The sequence below is a fragment of the Zosterops lateralis genome (assembly GCF_965231275.1).
Source record: "Zosterops lateralis genome assembly, chromosome: 14".
NCBI classification, from domain to species: Eukaryota; Metazoa; Chordata; class Aves; order Passeriformes; family Zosteropidae; genus Zosterops; species Zosterops lateralis.
In genome coordinates this window covers 14,987,388-15,009,373 of record NC_139774.1, presented here as the reverse complement: position 1 = coordinate 15,009,373, position 21,986 = coordinate 14,987,388, and the positions used below count along the sequence as shown (strand labels likewise).

The 21,986-nt window shown below is 63.7% G+C and overlaps 2 protein-coding genes across 2 annotated transcripts; one reads left to right on the top strand and one right to left on the bottom strand.

Annotated features, from left to right (window-relative positions):
• Positions 1 to 785: 785 nt before the first annotated feature.
• HK3 (hexokinase 3) lies at positions 786 to 6,093 on the top strand (the record flags this gene model as incomplete). The annotated part of the gene is given in 20 exon segments (XM_083871521.1): positions 786 to 883; positions 985 to 1,134; positions 1,253 to 1,304; positions 1,378 to 1,540; positions 1,822 to 1,970; positions 2,129 to 2,263; positions 2,371 to 2,662; positions 2,742 to 2,925; positions 3,094 to 3,249; positions 3,368 to 3,601; positions 3,690 to 3,994; positions 4,072 to 4,211; positions 4,363 to 4,482; positions 4,577 to 4,672; positions 4,787 to 4,886; positions 5,009 to 5,104; positions 5,107 to 5,191; positions 5,265 to 5,420; positions 5,588 to 5,821; positions 5,949 to 6,093. Coding segments are annotated over 20 exon segments (3,090 nt in total).
• A 440-nt stretch (positions 6,094 to 6,533) lies between these two features.
• On the bottom strand, positions 6,534 to 19,154 carry UNC5A (unc-5 netrin receptor A; the record flags this gene model as incomplete). Its single annotated transcript, XM_083871992.1, has 16 exons — positions 6,534 to 6,781; positions 6,990 to 7,165; positions 7,249 to 7,413; positions 7,508 to 7,657; positions 7,753 to 7,986; positions 8,064 to 8,232; positions 8,312 to 8,399; positions 8,491 to 8,790; positions 9,206 to 9,394; positions 9,481 to 9,645; positions 9,835 to 10,002; positions 10,116 to 10,296; positions 10,408 to 10,511; positions 10,588 to 10,731; positions 10,869 to 11,090; positions 19,040 to 19,154. The coding sequence occupies 16 exons, from the start codon at positions 19,152 to 19,154 to the stop codon at positions 6,622 to 6,624; spliced, it is 2,730 nt and encodes a 909-aa protein (XP_083728118.1). The 3' UTR covers positions 6,534 to 6,621.
• Between the last annotated feature and the right edge of the window lie 2,832 nt (positions 19,155 to 21,986).

Here is a 21,986-nt window from a genome sequence, read left to right as displayed (position 1 = left end):
TGGTGCCAGCTGACAGCCGCAGTCACTGGATGCAACGACCAGAGGAGCCACGGCCGCGGTGTCCCCGTGTCCTTGGTACTTTCCTGTCCCCGGGCGGCTCGGCCGTACGCCCGCTCCTCGGGGCAGCGGGGCTTTGCGTGCCTCGCACCGGGCCTTGGAGCGACCTGCTCCTCGAGAGCATCCTGACGGGGAGCAGGGAAGGGCGACCCATGCTTAATTAATGGGGCGAGCTGGTGCAGAGCTCATTAAACCGCGGGCTTTGAGCAGCGCTGCCGCCCGCCCGAGAGCGGGGAGCGGCCCCTCCCGCGGGTGCGGCCCGGAGCGGCGCCGCCCATTGGCCGCGGCGGGGCCGGCTCGCGGCGGGGCGACCAATGGCGGGGCGGGGCGCGGCTGTTGCCAGGGGGACGGCGGCGGCAACGGCCCCAGACACCGGGCCCAGACACCGGCCCGCCGCCAACGGCCCCTGACACCGGCCGTGACCACCAGGGGCCCGCACACCGGCCGTGACCATCACCGGCCCACACACCGGCCGTGACCACCACCGGGCCCACACACGGCCGTGACCATCACCGGCCCCACACACCGGCCGTGACCACCAGGGGCCCAGACACCGGCCGTGACCATCACCGGCCCCACACACCGGCCGCGACCACCAGCGGCCCGCACACCGGCCGTGACTACCACCGGCCCATACACCGCCCCCCCCCCCAGCCCCGGCCACCACCAGCTCCACACACCAGCCCCGGCCCACACCGGCTGCAAACACCGGCCCCTGCCCCGTCGCCATGAGCAGGCGTAGCACCCGGCCCAGGTCCCAACATCGCCGGCCCAGCGGGGCGGACAGAGCAGACCAAAGGCCCGGCGCGGCGGAGCGGAACGGCGGGTACGTGGAGTCCGCTGTGGGGCCGGGGATGGGGTCGCGCAGGCTCCCCAGATCCCTCAGGCTGTTGCAGGAGAGAGACATCAGCCTCTGGCCTCTTGCAGGTGGTGGGGACCCTCTTCTCCGCCCCCCGAGCTCGGCCCTATGACCGTGATGGGGCAGAGCTGCCTCCTCCACAACCGCAGAGGCAGTGTGAGGATACTGCACAGGGACGAAAATATGGATCCCTCAACGAGCATGGAGATAGACACCAGGTGGGAGCAGAGCCGGGTACAGGCCCCCAGCCCCACTGTGTGCCTGAGCAAGGGCAGGCATTTGTCCTGTCCTGCGGGCCAGAGCTCAGTGAGTGACACGCCTCCTCCCTCCATGCAGGTTCTCAATGGGCAATCTGAACGAACGCCGTGATAATTCCCACACCACACCGGTAAGGCCCATCCCTGCTCCAGTCATTCCCTGCCCTTTGCCTCTGCACTTCTGCCCTAATGCACCATCCCCAGATACAACGAGCCCTGCGATCGCTCAGCGTCCCGCTGGAGAGGCTGCATATTATGAAGGGCCACATGGTGGAGGACATGTGCAGAGGGTTGAGCCAACAGACACACAGACAGGCCAAAGTGCAGATGCTGCCCACTTACATCTGCTCCACTCCCAATGGCACTGGTAAGACATGAGGATGAGCTGTTCTGCTACCAGCAGCCCTGCACACATCACTGGACTCAGCCCTGGGGGTTGAGAGTAAACCACTCTTGGATCAGTTATGGGGTCCATAAGCCTCTCCTCTGCCACTCCCCAGTGCAGGGGCAGTAGCCAGAAGCTTGTTTCCTTGGCCCCTCTGAGAGTCTGAGGCTCTCAGGATTGTCCCCCATGGGTGAGTGACTGTCCATGGGATGGGGCAAGGAACAGATTTTAGGAGATCTGACACTGTCTCTGTTCTCCCTTAGAGCAGGGCAACTTTCTGGTGGTGGAGCTGTGCCAGAATCAGGTTCGGACCGTGTTGGTGACCCTCTACGGAGATGGAAACATGAGCCCCAGTATGGTGTACAAGACCTTTGAGTTGCCGGAGGGCATCACGCATGGCACGGGGGAAGCGGTATGAGGAGGCCACGGCAAAGGGTGGCTGATGCTGGGCTGCCCAGCATCACGGAGGCTCAGGAGGGCTCTGGGCTGGTGCTGGAGCTCCAGGCTGCCTTCCACAGCCTGGGTACTGGCTAAGGCGAGCAGCCCTTACCCCCAGTCATGACTTTGCAGCTCTTTGACTTCATTGCACAATGCGTGTCCCAGTTCCTGGCCCAGACCATCCAATCTGACCCCAGCAAGTCTGAGGAACGCCTCCCCTTGGGCTTTGTGTTCCCCTTCACCTGCCAGCAGACGCAGCTGGACAAGGTGAGAGGGAGAGCCCTGTCCCAGGCTGTGACCACAACACAGCAACATTGGGTAGAGGAACCATCCTGGTGCCAGAGGTCAATGGCTCTGCCACATGCTCTCCACAGGCAGAACTCCTCTCCTGGTCCAAGGGCTTCAGCTGCAATGATGTGGTGGGAAAGGATGTGGTGGAGCTGCTGCAGTCAGCCATCAATAAACAGAAGATGGGGGCCAATGGGACTGGACAGGCTAATGAGACAACTGGTAACAGCTGGCTGCCCTCTTGGAGGAGGAAATCCTCTGAACTTACTCCTGGCCAGCTCTGCCAAGTGGATGTTGTTGCCGTGATGAATGACACTGTGGGCACTATGATGACCTGCAGCACGGAGGGGAGACCCTGTGAGGTTGCCATGGTTGCAGGTGAGACTTGGGCACCCTGTGTATCATGGTGGTGGGTGTTGGTAGGCTGTGCTGGTGCTCAGCCCCATCACTTTTGCAGACAAGGGCTCCAACTGTTGTTTCATGGCTGAGGCATACCTGGTGGAAAGAGCAGATGAGGCCAGCGGGAGGATGTGTGTCAACACTGAGTGGGGCTGCTTTGGGGATGATGGCACCTTGAATGACATCATCACACCCTATGACGAATGCGTGGATGTGGAATCTTCCAACCCTGGGGAAAAGAGGTGCTCTTTCTCCCCCAGATAGGACAGGCTCCCCATCTATCCCTGACTATGTCAGGCCTCACCAACAGAATCACACATTCCCTGCAGTGCTCCTGGGTGCTCTTAAAGGGCCAAGGGATGCTGCTAGGGAGGCATGACTGACTCCCATGTGGGTTCAAACCCACGCAGGTTTGAGAAGATGGTGGGCACCCTGTACCTGGGGGAGATTGTCCGGCACGCACTGATCGGCCTGACCGCTGAGAAAGCTGTCTTCACTGGGACTGATATTGGTGTCCTGAGGGAGAAGGGAGCGTTCACAATGCAGAATATTCTGGATATCATCAAGTGAGTGTCTGAAGACCAGGAGCTGCCATGGGTAGGAGGATGGGGTGTGATGGATGGGTGTTCCTGGCTGAGAGCTGGTGGACCTGCAGGTGCTGCAAGGCTGTGATCTGCCTTCTAGCAATGAGGAAGGAACAACTGAAGTGAAGAGGATTCTGGAGGCTCTGGGGCTGCAGCCAAGCGAGCGGGATTGCGGCCGGGTGCAGCAGATCTGCCGGGCAGTGGTGGGGCGTGCTGCCACACTCCATGCCACCGGGCTGGCTGCCATACTCAGCTACATGTGCCAGACCCGAGACATGGAGACGCTGATGGTCAACGTGGGGATGGATGGAGAATTATACAAGGGCTACCCCAGGTAATGAGGAACACAGGGCTCCCAGTGGGTTGCTACCCCAGTGGGATGCCTCACACCCAGCCCATGTTATCTTCTTCATCCTTGGCAGGTTTCAGGAGATCCTGCTGAGTGTGTCAAGACTACTGTCCCCTGAGTGCATGGCCACCCTCCTGCCCTCGAGAGATGGATCTGGGAGGGGGGCAGCCATGGTGACAGCAGTGGCTTTGCGCCTGGCAGCCCTGCGCCGTGATGTGAACGAGGTGCTGGCCCCACTGCGGCTCTCCCGCGCTGACCTGGAGAAAGTCCAGGCACTGATGAGGGAGGAGATGGAGCGAGGCCTGGGTAAGGAGACCCATGACACTGCTTCTGTCCGCATGCTGCCCACCTATGTTTGTCACACGCCTGATGGCACTGGTAAGGGACAGGGGCACTGGGAATGGGGTGCTGAGGACGCCATGGCCCTGGTAATGCACTGTGCTGGCTCCCCACAGAGCGAGGTGACTTCCTGGCCCTGGACCTGGGGGGGACCAATTTCCGTGTGCTGGTGGTGCGTGTGACAGAAGAGGGCATCACCATGGCCAGCGAGATCTATGTCATCCCAGTTGCCATCATGCAGGGCACGGGCGAGGCGGTGAGGCTGAGGACTTGTGACCAGTGTCTGGGGCATGGGGGTGGACATTGCCTCCCTACTTGCTCCCCATGGGGCCACATGATGGGGCTGGAAGAGGCCCCCTCAGCATTGCCCCAGCCTATGCCCTGCTGACCATGGCCATTGTACACAGCTCTTTGACCACATCATTGACTGCATCATAGACTTCCAGATGAAGCAGAGCCTGATGGCACACATGCTGCCTCTTGGCTTCACCTTCTCCTTCCCCTGCCAGCAATTGGGCCTAGATAAGGTGAGGGGGTGGCTCCAGCACCAGAACAGTGGGAAGGACCCCAGGATGTGGTGCGACAGAGCTGCCCTGGCCCCTTCTCCTGCCACTCTTGCAGGCATTGCTGCTGACCTGGACCAAAGGCTTCAGCGCCTCAGGCTGCGTGGGACAAGACGTTGTCCAGCTGCTGCGGGAGGCTGCCAGCCGCAAACAGGTAGGGAATGTTCTGTCCGTATCCTCGGGGTACATCCTACATCCAGGCAGTGTCAGCTCCAGGAGCTGTCTGTATGCCACTAGACCACATGTGTCCCCATCTCCTGTTTGGCAGCACTCAGGGATGCAGGTGGTGGCTCTGGTCAACGACACGGTGGGAACCATGATGGCCTGTGGTTATGATGACCCCAAATGTGAAATTGGCCTCATTGTGGGTGAGGAGCACCTCTTCATCCAGGAGGTCCCCTATCTCCTCACCACCCCTCTACCCTATGTGGCATGGCCACATGCCTCTGCCACAACTGTGATGGGGGTGACACCAGCACGGGGCCTGCAGGGACAGGGACCAATGCCTGTTACATGGAGGAGATGAGGAACGTGGGCACTGTGGAGGGGGACCAGGGCCGTATGTGCATCAACATGGAGTGGGGGGCCTTGGGGACAACGGCTGCCTAGACCACATCTTCACCCACTTCGACCAGGTGGTGGATCAAAGCACCATCAACCCGGGCAAGCAGAGGTGTGTGAGGGCCCTGGGGCAGAGGGGACTGGGAGCAGGTGGCTGTGGCTAGCTGAGGCTGTGCCTTGGGTAGGTTTGAGAAGCTCATCAGCGGCATGTACCTGGGCGAGATCGTGCGTCAGATCCTGCTGGTAATGACCGAGAAACAGCTCTTGTTCCAAGGAAAACTCAGCTCCAAACTCCAGACCAAGAACATCTTCCAGACCAAGTTCCTCTCTACCATCGAGGTGTAAGTGTTGGGCTCCTGTGTCCCTGAACCCGGGGCGGGGGGGGTATCAGAACCCCAGGAGAGGGGCCAGGCTACACAGATGTGGCACAGGTAGGGTGACAGTAGGAGATGGGGACAGTGATGGGGATGGGGAATCTGCTGCTAACAGTGGCACTGGTCCGGAGCAGCAATGGGCTGGCCCTGCGGCAGATACAGGCCATCCTGAATGAACTGGAGATCGATGCCAGCTTCGAGGACAGCGTGCTGCTGCGGGAGGTGTGCCAGACAGTGTCCCTGCGGGCGGCCCAGCTCTGTGCTGCTGGCTTGGCTGCTGTGGTGGAGAAAATACGGGAGAGCCGGGGCCTGGACCAACTGTCTATCACTATTGGGGTGGATGGCACCTTGTACAAGATGCATCCATGGTAAGTGAGGCCAGGGATGGCAGGCACCCACATGGCATTCTTGCTTTATGAAGGGGTTTGTGGTGGGAGGCATGGTGTGTATAGGGTGGGAGCATCAGTCCTCACTCTCCCCTCCTGTCCTGTCTAGCTTCTCCACTAACCTCCAGAAAACACTAAAGGACCTGGCACCCAACTGCAATGTGTCCTTCATGCTGTCAGAGGATGGCTCAGGGAAAGGGGCCGCGCTCGTAGCAGCTGTGGCTACTCGTACTGACGATGCCATGGAAGAGTAGTCACCATTCCAATAAAGCTCTTTGGTGTGCACCTCCAGCTTCTGGGGGATCATGAGGGGCGTGGGGCAGCGCATGGCCGGGCATAGCCCCACATAGCAATATATATCGAATTTATTTACATTCACGTCCGGCAGACCCCCCGCCCGCGGCACTGCTATGTACATAAGGCCAAGTGTAAATACTTGAATGCACTTAATACAGAATTAAAAAAACGGGCTTTACACAACACGGCACGGGGCCTGGGGCCACCCGGCCCCACACGCAGACAGCACGACGGCACTGCACGCACGACGCACACCCAGTGCCCCCCCCAGTCCCCCACCACGGGGCTCTGGGACCCCCGGGGCTGGGCTGAGTCCCGCCGCCACAGTGCTGGAGGGGCCTGACTGCCACGGGGCAGAGGCGTCCTGCCCTCCCAAGGGGGCCAGGCAGCCCTCCTCATGCGCTGTGGTGCAGTAGGAGCCTGGTGGGCCAGCCAGGGCCCCCCCTTACAGCCCCATGGTGGTGGTCCCCTGGGATCCTCCATGCTCAGCACTCAGCCTCAGAGAAGAGGGCACCGTCCTGCTTGCCGACCTCGGCCACGGCGGCAGCCAGCTGGGAGAGGTTTCCATTGGGGAAGTGCCGTGCTTCCCACAAGTTGAGGATCATGGCTGTGGGGCTGGCCTTCGAGGCGAAGAAGCTGAGATGGCTGGAAGGGGACAGAGGGACCATGTCAGGGCACAGGGATGGCTCCACACCCCATTACCAGCCCCCTGCTAGCCTCACCTTATGCAGCAGGCCTCTCACAGGATCCCATAGCATTCCAGCATCCATCCATAGGTGCAGGATGAGGCCAGAACCCCTGCCCCCATCCACCATGCCACCCCATACCCAGCACTGTTCTCAGTCTGCATTACCTGTCAAGGTTGAGCTTTTGTGCCAGTGTCCTCCAGTCGGCTCCCCGTGTACCCGGCGGGTCCAGGCTGCTGATGATCTTTTGGCGGATGAGGAAGGGGATCTTGAAGGCACTGGGGCCCACCAGAGCTGGGGTGCCCACCTCATCAGGGACCAGCCAATCTGAAAACCTCGTGTCCTGGGGGAGAGCACAAGCAGGGAGGGAAAGGGATGTTTAGCAATCCTATGGCTACCCTAGGAGTGGCCCAGTCCTGCCCTCACCTTGGCGATGTTGAAGTTGACAGTGAAACTCTGCCCATCTCCCTCCACCTGCCAGACCCAGATCTTGCAGGCCAGCTCACAGGTGCTGGTGCTCAGGCGCTCCAGAGTGAAGGTGCAGTGCAGGAAAGGCTGCAGTCCGCTCCAAATGTGGTAGAAGGGGATCTCCTGCAGTGGGGTGACAGAGCTGGGGGTGTCAGAGTGGCAGGGACATCTCTCTACACCTCTATCCCTATCCCCACACACCAGCCAGACTCCTCACCTGGTAGCTGGCAAGGAGCTTGCTCTTCCAGAGGGAGCTGGGCATATCATGGATGGAGAGGCGCAGGTTGTGGTAGCTGTCCTTGAAGTGCAGCACCCGGGGGGCTCCGATCAGCTGCCCTCCCAGCTGCTTCTCCAGCTGGATGACCTCCTGCCAGCACAAGCAGCAGTCAGGCAGGAGATGCCGCACACCAGGAGCGCAGCTCTCGCTCCAAGCCGGGATGGGAAAGCTGGGAACCCCGGTACCTTGAGGACGTCCTGGGTGTCACTGAGGCAGTAGACGCGGATGTTGTACTCGAGCGAGGGGCAGGCGGCTGGCGCGAACAGGACCAGCTTGAGGCGCTTGGAGGCCGCCATGCTGAGGGACTCCCCGACCAGGGCAAAGCGCCCCAGCTGCTCCGTGAACACGTAGCAAGCCTGCGCTTCCAGCTGGCAGTAGTACAGCTCCGTGCACGGCTCAGCGCCCAGCTGCAGCACGTCCTGCGGCACCCAGGCAGAGATGCACCTCAGCCGTGGCTCTCCCCCCTCCATCCCTGAAACCCCTCGCCCCTGCTCACCTCCCACGTGCCCTCGCACGACTGCTTCTTCAGCCGGATGCTCCAGTTCTCAGCACTGGCTTCCACGCAGTGCCCCATGGCCAGGATGGCGGGGCGGGTGAGGAGGACCCCAGGGGGGCCACAGCTGACAATGGGGCTCAGCAGCGTCTGGCAGCCAGCCAGGGGCAGCCTGGGGCAGCGATGGGGGCAGCTGAGTCAGGACAGAACCCCCTCCAACAGCCCCGTGCCTCAGCAGTCCCAGCACCTACCTCACCTCCTCCTGCTTGTGCAGGGTCAGGTAGACCTCATAGATCTTCCCCCGTGGGATGGCATCAGGTGGGATGAGCAGGCTGATCCCTGGGTGGGAATGGGGGTGCAGGCATGGGGTGAGCCCCATGAGTACCCCGCCTGGCCTGGGCAGTGCTCTGGAATCCCCACCCTGCTGTACCTGTGTTGGGGATCATGAGCCGCCCACCCAAGAAGTTGAAGGTGCCATAGGCCATGTTGTTGGTGCCGCGGGGCAGGGAGCGAAAGTAGCTCTGTGTGGAGAGCCGGGCCACGAAGTCAGCACCCTCAGCGGCGGGTGAGCTGTGGTGCAGCGTGTGCCGTCCAGCACCCAGCGGGCTCAGCAGGTGCCCATTGGGCAGCTGGAGCTTGGCAGGGCCATCCTGGCGTGGGCAGAGCGAGCCCTGGTAGGTCATGGTGGTGGTGCTGAGGTCTGGCTGGATGGTGAGCAGGCTGGGGTTGTCTGCAGCACAGAGCAAGCGACTGTGGTGCCAGAGCAAGGCAGAAACAGGGGGTCCCCACCAGTGATGCATGGGCACCATCAGCTTGAGAGGGCATGAGGCACACAGTCCCTGCCCCATAGTGAGGACCCCATAGGGCACAGCCACCTCCCCTAGGGATCTGACCCTATGTGGCATAGAGCACTGATCCTACAGTCAGGGACTCCAAGATACAGAATCCCTGTCACTAGGTCAGATATCCCATAAGACAAAGAATCAACTCAGGACCAGGGACCCCACAGGGCACAGAACCCCATGCAGGGATGCCCTGTAGCGGACAACCCCTGGCCAGAGACCCCCTGGAGGGTATGGCCATCTGCAGGTCCAAAGGAGACCGAATCCCAATGTGGGTGCACTGTCCCTGCAACAATCACTCACCAGCCTTGCTGGGTTTGATGCTGACAGGCTGGAAGCCAGCCGTGAGGATGGAGGAATCAGCCACATCAGCGTCCAGGCCCCCCTTCTTGCGGCAGTACACCAGCACCCCCACCAGCAGCAGCAGCACCAGGCACACGGCCACGGCCACCAGCCCCACGTACAGCGCTACGTCCTCTGCTCCAGGAGCAGCTGTGTGGGGCAAGGCATCAGCACATGTGGCCACCCCCTGGTCCCCTCTCCCGTGGGGACAACCCTGTCATCCCCACTGTGCTCACCGTGGGTGCAGAGCTCAGAGGTGCAGTTGCGGGTGTCCAGCTCGGGGCCATGACAATCCCGGCCTCCGTTGCGCGGCGCTGGCTCCGAGCACTCGCGGCTGCGCCAGTGGGTGCATTCGGCCCCACACTCCGACCACTTGCTCCACTCTGACCAGGCACCGTCCACTGCAGGCACAGCTTGGGGTCAGCACCCTGCTGCCACCCCCCTTCCCTGCCCCGGGGCTGGCAGAGACGGACACACAAGGGAATTGAAGGACAAGACATCTGGTGGGGACAAGGGACCGCAATGGGCGCAGTGGGGAGTGCAGCATCGGCACGACGGGGTGGTGGCGGTGCCCCGAGCAGGGCAGGTACCTGGGCAGAGGGTGGTGCAGGCCGTTTTCTGCACATTTTGGCCCTCACAGAAAGCACCCCCATTGAGGGGTGTGGGGTTGGTGCACGTCCGGCTCCGCTTCTGCCAGCCCCGTCCACAGCTGGTGCTGCAGCCTGACCACTGCGTCCACGTCGACCAGCCGCCGTTCACTGGGTGGAGAGGGACCCGTCAGCGCCCTGCCACTAAGGGGACGCAGGGAGGGACAGGACAGGGAGAGTGACACCAGGGCAGCATGGTGGGGACTGGCGTGGAGGGGCCATACCGTAGACAGTGATGGCAGCAGAGGCGCTGCGGCGACGGGCCACAATGTTTTTAGCCACGCAGGTGTAGTTGGCAGTGTCGGCCAGGCGGGCCTGACGCAGCACCAGGCTGTGCTCTGGCGTCACATAGACGTTGGCATCCAGTGCCGGGTCCACCAGCTCCTCATTGCGCAGCCACTCCACCTGTAGGGCACAGGAACATCACTGGGTGCCTGCCTGGGATCACACACATCATCACCCTGGGAGAGGGGTATCCTCAGCCACATCCTGTCCTGCCCAGCCGCACGGACCCACCTCGGCAGGGGGAATGCCCTCGGGAGGGCGGCATGGCAGCACGATGCCCTGCTCAATGGAGACCTCCCTGGCCGTCGGCTCCTGCTCAAAGTTCTTGCGCAGATCTGGGGAGGCACAGGGATGAGATGGGAGGCTGGGGCCAGTGCCCTGCACTCTGTCCAGACACCTGCAGACACTCACAGGCAATGCGCACAAAGGCCTTCTGGCTCTTGGTGGTGCCGGAGGAGCTCCAGGCCACACACTGGCACCAGTACTCCTCCAGCCCAAAGATCTTCTCCACTTGCTGGCGGGTGACCTCGATGCGCACTTCCATCACCGGCAGCCCTGGGACCGGAGAGTGGCACGTCACACTGGCATGCAGGAGCTGTCCCGTGGCCCCAGCCCCATGCGAGCCCCGCCAAGAGTGGCACACGTGGCTTCCCAGGGGTGGGGCTGGCACCGCCCCTCCTGCCGGCGCTCACCGGTGCTGCGGTCGGTGCTGTGCTGCGTAACATGATCGCCTTGGTGCACCCACTCGCCGTTGCACTTGAAGTAGATCTGGGTGGCAGGGGTGGCACGGCAGGCCAGGCTCACTGCCTTGTTCTTCACAATGTAGACATCCTCCGGCTCCAGCTGGAAGTGCGGCAGCAGGTCCGAGGATGCACCAGACGCTGGGTTGGCCACAGTCGCGCTTTGCTGAGCACCTGTGGGGAGATGGGGCTCGGCCACCTCCGCGTGCCCTGGCTGGCACGCCAGCACAGCCACATGCCAGTGGCCCTGTGCATCCCCACTGTCCCCTCCACCAGCAGTGCCGCAGCCCTCTCCCACCCTGCCATCCATCAGGGAAAGCAGCCACGCAGTGGCTGTGCCCGCTGAACCCTTGCCGATCCCTCATGTCCACACTTAGCACTAATGAAAAGGAAATGTACTGTGACCAACAAGGGCCATCGCTCACGCCTCCGGGGCGCCTGCCACCCCCTTCTCCAGCACGCTGTGAGGCACTGACCAGGGGCCACATCCTGCCCTGCTGCACCCCAGAATGGCACAGGGGTGCTGGACAAGTGATGGTGACACGGCAGGGTGGCACAGCAGTGCGCCCTATCCTGTGCCACTGACACCCACGCTTGCATGGCACATGGGGGCTGGCTGTCCCCAGGGTGGTGAGGACGGCTCAGTGCTGCACACAAGTGCCCCCATGGGGACAGCAGTGCTGGGGACATGACACATGGCACAGTGCCACGATATCCATATCCCCCAACCCAGACACGGCCAGGTTCCTCTTCTCCCCCCACCCTGCCGGTGCCTGCTGTGGAAAGAGTTAATAAACCAAGGCCCTAAATAAGCATTTGATTAACAAACGATAAAATAGCGATTGTGTCACTGAATGAAGCTGTAATTGCTGCTGCTAATTGGCTGGTTAGGATTTAATAAGCAATTAAATGGGATGGAATGCGCAGTAATTAAGTACCTTAGTTTGGCAACCACCAGCCACTCCCCATGTGCCCATGGGACCCCACTGCCTGTGCCCACCCCGGCTGGCTCCCGCCTGGCACTGCCGCCTGTGTGACGGGAACGCGAGCGACACGGAGGTCCCTTGGGCTCTGCCTGAGTTCCCGAGGGAGGCTCCAGACCCTGCTGCTCCCCCCAGCTGGGCTGAGGCCCCTCGGAGCCGGGGAGTGGGTGCCGTGAGCCCGCCGCGATGCCCGCCGGGACGGGCAAGGTGCGGCAGCTAATTTACGCGGGGAAGATAAACGGCGACCATAACGCGCCGGTTATTACCCCATCAGCACTTTTACAATGTCACTGGCAATTAATTTAATTAAAACTCCTGTCGGGGATATACAGGCATTTCATATTTCACTGGTTTAACGACCCCCCCAGCCGCAGCGTGGGGCCGGCCCGGGGGTCACGGCACGGACAGGCGCTGCGGTCCCTTGTCGCGGTGCTGTCCCTGTGCCGGCTGCAGCACAGCTCGCCGCATCACCCGCGGGTCCCACCGCTGTGCCCGCTGCTCGGGCAGCCCCGGGTGCCCACACTGCACTACCCATGCTGGCACGTGGGCTCTGGGTAAATAAACCCAATTTATTTATGAAATGCCATGTTTGCTGCTGCACAGCATCGCGGCTGCCTCCTGCCCGGGCGGCTGTGGCAGACGCGCCGGGTGAACTGTGCTGCGGGACCAGCTTTTTAATCACACGTGAAATGAGTACAGCGATTGCCGAGCTGCGTGTCTATCCATCACGGCTGAGTGGAGGGGCACAGGAAGCCCGGGACCAGCAGCAAGGCATGGAGGAAGCAGGATGGGTATGGAGCCCCCCCAGCTGCCCACCCAAGCGGGGTGCCGGGTGCCTTGTGGGCGGGGCGGGGGGAGCATGGACAGCAAACAGAGCTGGGGATGTGCAGTGAGCAGCAGAGCCGGGGTGCTGCCCAGCCCTGGATGTCCTGCTGCTGAACATTGTGCCAGGCACTGGTGAGGCTCTGTGAGGTGGTGTGGGCATTGATGGAGCCATGTGGCATAGCCAGAAGGCTGGAGCTGGCCTGGAGCCCCATGAGGGAGTAAGGGGACTGTGGTCTGGGTGCCCCATGCACCACAGGCACCCTCTCCATGACGAGTACCCTACACACCGTGGGCTCTGCACGCACTACGAGCCCCCCACGCCCTCTGCCACCATCCAATGGATCGTGGCCACCCCACGCAGCACAGCTATGCCAAACACCTCTGGGATCTCATGCACTGTGGATGTGTGTGCCACACACTCTCTGGGCACCTCACATCCCGGGGGCACCCCACGCTCTGCAGCCACCCCCATGCACCGTGGCTCTCCCATGTCCTGTGGGCCCCTCCACGCCACATTCTTCACATCTCCACATCTTCCTCACCACGGACACTCCCCACAGCACGGGCACCCTGCGCCCCATCACTTCCCTGCTCTCTGCAGCCACCTCTGTGCACTGCGGGCCCCCCCGCGTCCTGTGGGCCCCCCCAGAGCGTGGCCCCCCCAGCCTGTGGGTGCGGGCGCAGCGTGGGCGCCCTGTGGGCAGCGGGCCCCCCACGTGGCGCGTGCCGGCTCCCGCATCCGCCTCGCGCTCACCTGCCGCTGCGTTGCCATGGAAACAGGCGAGATGCTTATGTCACCTTGGCAAAGGGAACCGGGGAACTTCGGCGGGGACGGGGAACGAGGGGACGGGGTGGGGTGGGTCCCACACATCCCTCGCCCCCTCCCTCACCGTGGCAGGGCAGCACAGTCTCTGCCTGCAGCCAAAGGGGTGATTGGGAGCACAGTTTGCTCCAGCGCCGATAAATCTCAGCCAGTAAAGTCGGTGCATTAAGCAGGGCTTTAATATCAATTATCCCCCCCCAACACGTGGGTTAACGAGTGGTGCCTGGTGGAGGGGAAGGGTGGTGGGCTGGGGAACAAGTCTGCAATACCCACCTCAGGATGGAGAGGGAATGGGGACACCCTGCTGTGAGCTCTGAGTGCCTGTCCCTGCCTCCATCACAGCACTGTGGGACCTCCAGTTGCTCCTGCCCCCCATGTACAGAGCTCCACCTGTTTCCTGCCACCCAAGTTAGTCACAGAGCCTCTCGCCGCAGCACCTGGGGCCCCCAGCAGCAAACCCACCAGATATTCAGGTGTTACTGGTCAAGGAGAGACCGTGAGACTGCACTGCCCAGTTTCAGGGACGGGGAGGGGGCACTGATAGAACACACCAGGCTCCAGTGAGTGCCCCAGTATTGTCCCTCCGGTCCTCAAGGGGCTGATCCTTCCTGGGTGATGGTGCTGAAGTCCCCAGTGGTGCCGGGATCAGCCTGGTGGGTGCCTCTGTGCCTGCCGCGGGGAGACACTGAGAAGGTCAGTGTGTTCTTGGAGAGGAGAGGCTGCCCGCCGCTGGCTGCGGCAGCGCCAGCCCCGGCACCGGCACGGCCAGAGGGTGCCCAAGTGGCAGAGCTGCCCCGGGGAGGGAGCAGGCGGCTGCCTGCAGTGGGACAGCGCTCCAATGGCACGGCTCTGTCTGAGCGCTGCTGCCCACCGCATCAGCCACCCCCGGCGGGGCATCCCACCCCTTCCTCCCTCTGCCCCCACCCCCTGCATGTTCCCCTGCCTGCTGCTGCCACTCTGGGCTTCCCACAGCAGCGTGGGGACCTCAATTCCACCACCTGCCTCCACCACTGTGCCCCTCCGAGGACCTCCCCGAATCCCGTGGGCTTTGCAGCCGGCAGATTCGCTTCCAGCTGATGCCCCATCCATCGTGTCTGTGCCAGGCCTGGCACACCATTAACATGAAAGATTTCCTCGCACTTTGCCGGCGCTCGGCGTGTGCCCCAGCAGCAGGTAATTAAAGCCATAATTGCTGCTGATTGCTCCGGCCTTAACGAGGGAAGGGTGAGCATCAGGAGGAGGGCAGAGGGTGCTCATTTGTTCCCAGGGGAGCCTGGGGGTGCCAACCCTGCACGCAGGGGTTCCCATCGCTGGCACTTTGCTCTCTGCAGGGTGCAGAGAAGGGAACTGGCACAACTCACCACAATCAAACAGCTCGTCTGAGGCTTTGAGCTGGGTACCATCCTGCTGGGAGAGGCTGGCTCTGAGCCATGATGAGCTGGTGTTGTCTTTGGGAGACACTCCCAGCCACGGGCCACAGCATCACCCAGCACTGCCCAGCTACTCCAACCCTCACCTGGGGCATCAGGACATCATCAAACGCTTCCTTTGCACCCACCTCTCCACCCCACACAGTCCCACAGCAACCCCAGGCAGGTGCCAGTGCCAGCCCCGGCTGGGCAGGGAGCCAGCAGGATCGGATGCCAATGCTGGGCAGCAGGACCTGGCTCCCGGCCAGCCTGGCGCGTGCTGAGAGCTGGGGACGATGCAACTCCGGGCACACGATGCCAACACGGCCTCCCCTCTCCAATGGGCACCGTGTCCACCAGGGTGCCCCCGCCTGCCCTGGGGCCGTGTCCCCACAAGCTGGTCATTGTCCGGGCCCCTCAGGCGTGTGGCCCACGTGTGCCAGCCCTATGGCCGCGGGGGAGGCTGGGTGGAGGTGCCCGTCTCCCGGTGAATGCCTGGCAGCGTCTGGGCGCTGATGAAGCGAGTGCTGGTTGTGAATGAATTAGGCGGGTTTGCATGACAATGGAGCTGCCTAATTACGGATTTGAGCTGATACTGCTCTCCCCATTACATGCAATTAGCATGTGCCAGGGCGGGCAGGGCTCCCAGCGCCCGCCCAGGGCTGCACGCCCCGGCTGTGCCCGCACATGACCCGCGCTGCACCTTGGCCGGGCTCTGAGGGCAATGGGGCCAGTGCCACCAAAGACAGACGGGGAGTGGCAGCCCCTCCCCAGTGATCACCTCTATCTGTTTGAGGGCTACCAGCCCCGGCATCCAGTGCTGGACATTCCTCCCCATGCACACACAGAGCCGGGGCTGAGAGGGGGCATGTTCCCGACCAGCTCTGGGTAGCTGAAGAGCCCTACAGACCCCAGACCTTCTGTGCTGGCAGGACTCGTGCCAAGACGTGCCAGCCCCTCTCAGCAGCACGGCATGGGGAAGGGTCCCATTCTCAGTGGAGGATGAGGGAGTCCTCCAGCCCAGTCTAGAACTGGGATGGTGGGGAACACAAGACTGGCCCAGTGCAGCGTGCAGGAACTGTTGCTGGGGTCTCGATCCTGGGAAGCCGAGTGGGTTTTCTGGCTCTCTTTTAACTGACAGTGAGAAGCAAAAGCTCTGGCCAAGCCCTGGCCCCACCGGGAGGAGTGTCAAGGTCACCCTCAGTCTTCCATCCCACCGGAAAGGGCAGGGGACGGCAGTCCAGGGTCCAGCCCCACAATCTCTTCCCTGTCACCCAGTGGTGATGGCAGCCCTGGCACCTCACAACCCTATGGCAGCAAGGGCTGGCTGAGAGACCTGGGACCTGAGAACCTCATCCTGCAGGAGCCCTGCCAGACCAGGGGCTGGGAGCCCATGGGGAGCAACATGCCTGACAATCCCCTGAGAGGAGCACCCAAAAGAGCAGGCAGACAGCAGAGCCAAGGGGTACTGGGCAACTGGGACTGACTGGATGAGGACAGGGTCTCAGTGTGCCCAGCTGAGCCAGCCCACCTCAGCCTTCCCATGGACAGACATGCAATACATGGACCAGTGATTGTGCTGACAGAGCAGTGCTGGCACAGAGGGTGCACCCCTGGGCACGGGGCAGGGGGGACAGTGGGACATGCACAGCACTTAGTCCCCGTGCCCACACCCCTTGGGCACCGGCATCAGTTACAGGGTGGTCTCGTGTGCTGCTGGCCACCTGGGTGGCCCAGGCTATCAGGTGCCTGCAGTGACTCCAGGGGTGCCCAGTCCCTGGTGGCACCGTCAGCATCTCGGTTCCCTCCCGCAAGCACCTGCCAGGCTCCGCACGGTTTGATGTAGTGCCAGCCCCGCGTGGCACTGAGCCAGAACAAACAGCCCTGGGCAGGCTGCGTCTGCCGCGTGCTCGTGCTGACAGCCGGCACAGCAGCTTCCCGGTGCCCTGCCCGCCACCCTGCACTCCTGCCCGCCCCATGGAGCCTCCAGTGCCCAGCCAGGCACAGCTTGTAGGGTGCTGTGTGATGCAATGACCCGGGGTGCCAGGCTGTGGGGTGTCGGGCTGTGGAGTGCAGTGGTTGGGGGCTGTCAGCTGGAGCCCAGGGGTTCCTGGCAGCCCGGTGAAGTCAGCAGCACAATGTGGCTCGTGCACGGTTAGAGCAAAGTCCGTGGCCCCGACCAGAGGAGCTGCAGCAGGAGCCACTGTGGGGCTGGGGCAGGAGATGTGCCAGGGCCTGGTACCGGCTGCAACGATGCCAAGGTGAAGGGCCCACGGCACAACTGGGCCAGCGGCAGCTCTTGGGAAGGACCCTGCCCCTCTGCCCTTGCCTGCCTGCCAGTGCAGCCACTGAGCAGGGCAGCCCCCCACCTTGGGAGGTCACCCCTCACTGCTGCCCGTGGGAGACCCCCAGTCCTCGCTGCTGTTCTCACCCTTCCCCTGTGGGCACCAGCGGGCAGACAGCCCACAGCCAGGGATGCTGCTCCAGCAGCAGGCATGGGCCCTTTGCCTGGGCACCTGGGTTCGCTGTCCCCAGCCTGTGCCTTGACGACCCTGGTGAGGAGAGCTATGCCATGCCACGCTGTGCCACGCTGTGCCACGGCTTGCCAGGCTGGAGCAGAGGCCCAGCCCTGCCCCGTTTGTGCCAAGCAGTGGCTGTGCAGGTGACTGGGCTCAGTCACGCCGCGACCGGCTGTGAGCTGCCTGCCAAGCAAGTGATGGAGACCACAGCACAGCACAGCACAGCACAGCTCACCCCACCACACTGCCCGACCTGCTGCTGGCACCTCCAGGCTCCTCACACCTCCTCTCACAGGGCTGGCATGGGGTGCTCTGGTGCATCTCCTGCACCTTCTGCCCCCCATCTCTATCCATCCTCACTGTTCCCACCCGTGCCGTGGGGACAGCCGTGGTCCATGCCCAGCTGGGGTTCGGTACCCACAGCACCCTCCATCTCTATAGAGTCCCCTGCACCCAAGGGGTGCCCACCCACCGCGCTGTCTCTGCAGCGTCCCCATGCAGACGGGGCCATGCTGGGAACGCAGGGTCCCTGGAGATGCCCAGACGGTTGCGGGGAGCACTGGGGCTGCAGCCCCTCTGGGTGTCTGCCGTGCCCACCAAAGCACTGAAACCATGCTAGGGGACATTTCTGCTGGCATGTGGAGGGTCGCTGGGCTGGGACCCTCGGGCGCAGAGGGGGAGTCGCCCACCCCCCTGGACCCCCCGCGGAGCTCACGTCCAGCCTCGCGCAGCTCCCCGCCCCCAGCCTGGTCCTTTGTCTGCAGCCGCCACTTCCCGTCTGCCGTGACACCTGCCAGCGGCCGCCAGCCCCGGGCACCCACCGTACTCCCGGCCGCCGACCCCACGGACCGGCCCCCGGAGCGACCGAGCCCCGAGGGTCCACCCGGCCGCTCCCTGTCCCGCCGGGTCCTGCCCGGGGGGGCATTGCCGGGGGCAGCCGAGCTCCGGAGCGTCCCTGTCTACAGCACCACCGCTACAGTCCCGCATACTCCCGGCGTCACGACCACCCACGCGCACCCCCGCGGTGTGACAGCACCCTCCGGGCTGTCCCCTCACCGCGGTCCCCCGTGTCCCGGCCAAGTGATGGCAGCGGCAGGAACACCGTGCAGGGATTCTGTGCGTGGGGCAGGGACGCCACGCGTGGGGCAGGAGCGCTGCGGACGCCGCTGCCCGGCGCTGGTGGAGCCCCGGGGGAGCGCAGCCGCGGCGGGGAGCGCCAGCCCCCCCTCCCCACCCCAGTGCGGGCAGCGTCCGGGGCAGCGCCGGCGGGACACGCGTGTGCGGCCACGCTCGGGCCAGGAGAGGGGACGGCAGCGCCCGCCGTGGGGCGGGGGGGCACATCCCCGGTCCGGGAGGGCGCCCCACCAACACCTGAACCTCCCACAGGCAGCGGGCATCCCGCACGGCGAATGAACGGTCCCCGTCCCCGGGAGAGCACCCGCGTCCCGCAGGACGCCCACCCGCCGCCGCCGCTCCCCGGGTGACCTTGCCCGGCGCCCAGTCCCCGGTGCCGGGTCCCTCCCGCCCGGAGCGCGGTGCCCGCGGGAGGCGCGCGGTGACTCACCGGCGGCGGCGAGCAGGGCAGCGGCGAGCAGGGCACCGAGCGGCCCCGGCGCGGCGGCGGCAGCGGCGGCGGCGGCGGCGGGGGGGGCCCGGCGGCGGGGCGGCCGCGCACCCATGGCGCGCCCCGCGGAGCGCTGCGGGGCGAGGGAGCAGGGCGGGCCGCGCTCCGCGCCGCCCTCAGCGGGCCATGGCGCCCCCGCCACCGCCACCGGCCCCGCCGCGGCTGCCGCCCGCCGCCGCGCCGCTCCGCTCCGCCCGGGCGCCGCCAATGCGGGGCGGGAGCGCGGACCCGCCCGCGGAAGGGACGGCGCAACAGCTGGGCGCGCCCCCGCCGCCGCCCCCCGCCCGCAACGCCGGCACCGCTCCCCCCGCCGGCGCTGCACCCCCTGCCTGTGCACACACCCGAGCCCGCACGGGGGGTCCGCACCGGCCCCGAGCGCAGCGCGGCTCCCCCGGCTCGCTCCCCCCCGGGCACGGCGCATCCCCCGGCGCGGCGTCACTCCCCCTCTCCGGCTCGCCCGCGGGCTCTGCACCCCCCGGGACACCCCCCGGCAGCTCACACCTGCTATGTGCTTCATCTCCCCTCCACACCCCACTCCATCCCAAGCCCCTGCTGCACCACCAGGTGATGCCCCAGAGATGCTCCCCAGCCCAGCCTGGCACCCCACGGGAAATGTCACAGAAGAGGGACCACAATCTTGGCGGGAACGTGGGTCACCTGTGGGGCCCTGACATACACGGTGGTCTGGCCTCAAGGTACCCCATGCTGAGCCACACTGGCCTCTCCCAGGGGATGGAGCCCCTTCCCTCTCTGTCCCCTCCCTGCACCCTGCCAAGGTGCCCACGAGCAGTGCTGCCATCACCAGTGGGCAGTTGCAATGTGGGCAAGGGGCAAAGATCAAAGGGGGTTGAGGCTGTACTGGGGTGCCCGGGGTGCTCCCCAAGTCCTGTGGCAGCCCAAGCCTGCAGCAGCCGTGCTGAGCAGCCCTGTCCCCAGCAGCAGGGGCCCGACAGTGGCTCCCAGCGTCGTGCAGCAATAATTTCATTAGCGGCATCAGGAACAATTAACAACTGCTCTGATGCCTTCAAGAGCTGAAGCGTGTGTGAAGCCAGCTCAGCTCTCCCGGGTGGCACCAGCTGTGTCGTGGCCTCCCTCCACCCCAGCACAACCCTGCCAGGGCCAGGCAGAGCCGAGCCCACTGCCAGCACTGCTCCGGGATGAGGCCAGAGCCATCTCCCATCATCACACACCTCCCGGGACCTCCTGTGCCAATGCAGTCCTGGACCAGCCATACACACAGGTAGGGCAGCGACTGTGGGGTGACACCTGTCGGTACCCATTTTCATCCCACTGTGCTGCCCCAGGCAGATCCACGAGTCCCGGGACATCTGCCTGGACATTGGTGGGGGCCAGTGGCAGAGGAGACCCCCCAGTGCCTGTGGGCAGAGCTCTGGCGCAGCAATAACAACCCTCCTTCAGGCTGGCTCGTTATTACTGATGGCATTTGCATGGAAACAGGATGTTTTTACTCCTTGCGGCTCCATCTGCTCCTGCTGAAGTCACCGCTCTGCACATGAGCTCCGGGGGGCTGCCATGGGAACCGGGGAGAGCTCCCCCGCAGTGCCGGGACCCCCAGCTCGGGCTCCCACGGTGGCCAACCCCCCCAGGCAAGCAGCAGGGCAGGGCAAGGTGGGGGCACCCAGTGCAGATGGCACATGAGGTGGGCGCCCAGCATGGTGCTGCCCTGGGGCAGCGCCGTGGGGAGGGGGCTGGGGGTCCCAAGTGTGATGCCAGCCCCATCTGCTCCTTGCACCTCTCTCTCTCCCGGGATGGCTTCCAGCTCCTGCTCCTGGCACTGCGCCGGCAGCAACACTCCCACCCCCTGGGCACGCACTGCATCTTCCCTGTCCCTGTGCCCAGCCGGGGGTGCCAGGGGTGCCCAGTCCAGCCTCAGCTTCTCTCAGTTCCCCTCCCCATGTGCTGGTGCTGCTCATTGCCACAGAGGTGCCATGCCAAGGCTGTGGGGTGTCACCCTGTAATGTCCCTCCTGTGCTGCCGGCCAGCACGGCTGGGTCATCAGTGGAGAAGTGGCAGGGTGCACTGATGAATGAATAAACTCTAATTAATACAGATTGGGGAGATCACTTTTAATTCCGCTTGCTTTCCTTCTTGCTGAGGAGAAACTGAGGGGATGGATGAGCCAGATCCTGCTCTACAGCTGCCAGAGCCCTGAGTCCTGCTGCCAAGGGTCAATGTCTGCCTGGCTCATGCCTGTGGGGGCATCTGAGACCCCTGACCACCTGCCAGGGTGGTGTGAGGGGCTGCAGGACACGGGGAGCCACGGGAATCAGAGTTTTTGAGGAGGAGACTGCAGTGCTTGACTGGCCCAGTGCCTTCAACCCCACATGCTCAGCATCTGGGTGTCCTGCAAGCCCCAGGGAGATGCCAGAAACACTGGTCCCACTGGGTGCTGTAAATGGATTATTACTCAGAGTAATTAAGGTGGAATTAAAAATTAATTCTCCTCTCGAGTGTTCCGCGGTCATGGCTCAGCCACGTGCTGCAGCCATTGTGTCAGGGCTTTCTTCTGAAAAAGACTGGATTAAGGTGGAGGTGGAGGGAGGGCTTCACCTGGTGAGCAGTGCTGCACCCAGGCTCTGTGGGCTGCAGCTGCCAGCTCCCTGGGGATGTCACCTCCCTGGCACTGCTCACCTCTCACCACACGCCCCAGGTACCACTTTTGCCTGGGCCAGATGAGGTGAGGCAACTCCCACCACCACAGAGCCTGGCAAGCCCCTGCCTGTGCCATGCCCGACCTCCTGCCCAGCTCTGGCAGCCACGGGCAAGGCCAGCCCTGAGATTTTCTAAACTCCCATCAAATATTTAAGTAGATATTTGAGCTCATGTATAATGGATCGCCCGTGCGCTGCCTCCCTATCCATTTGTG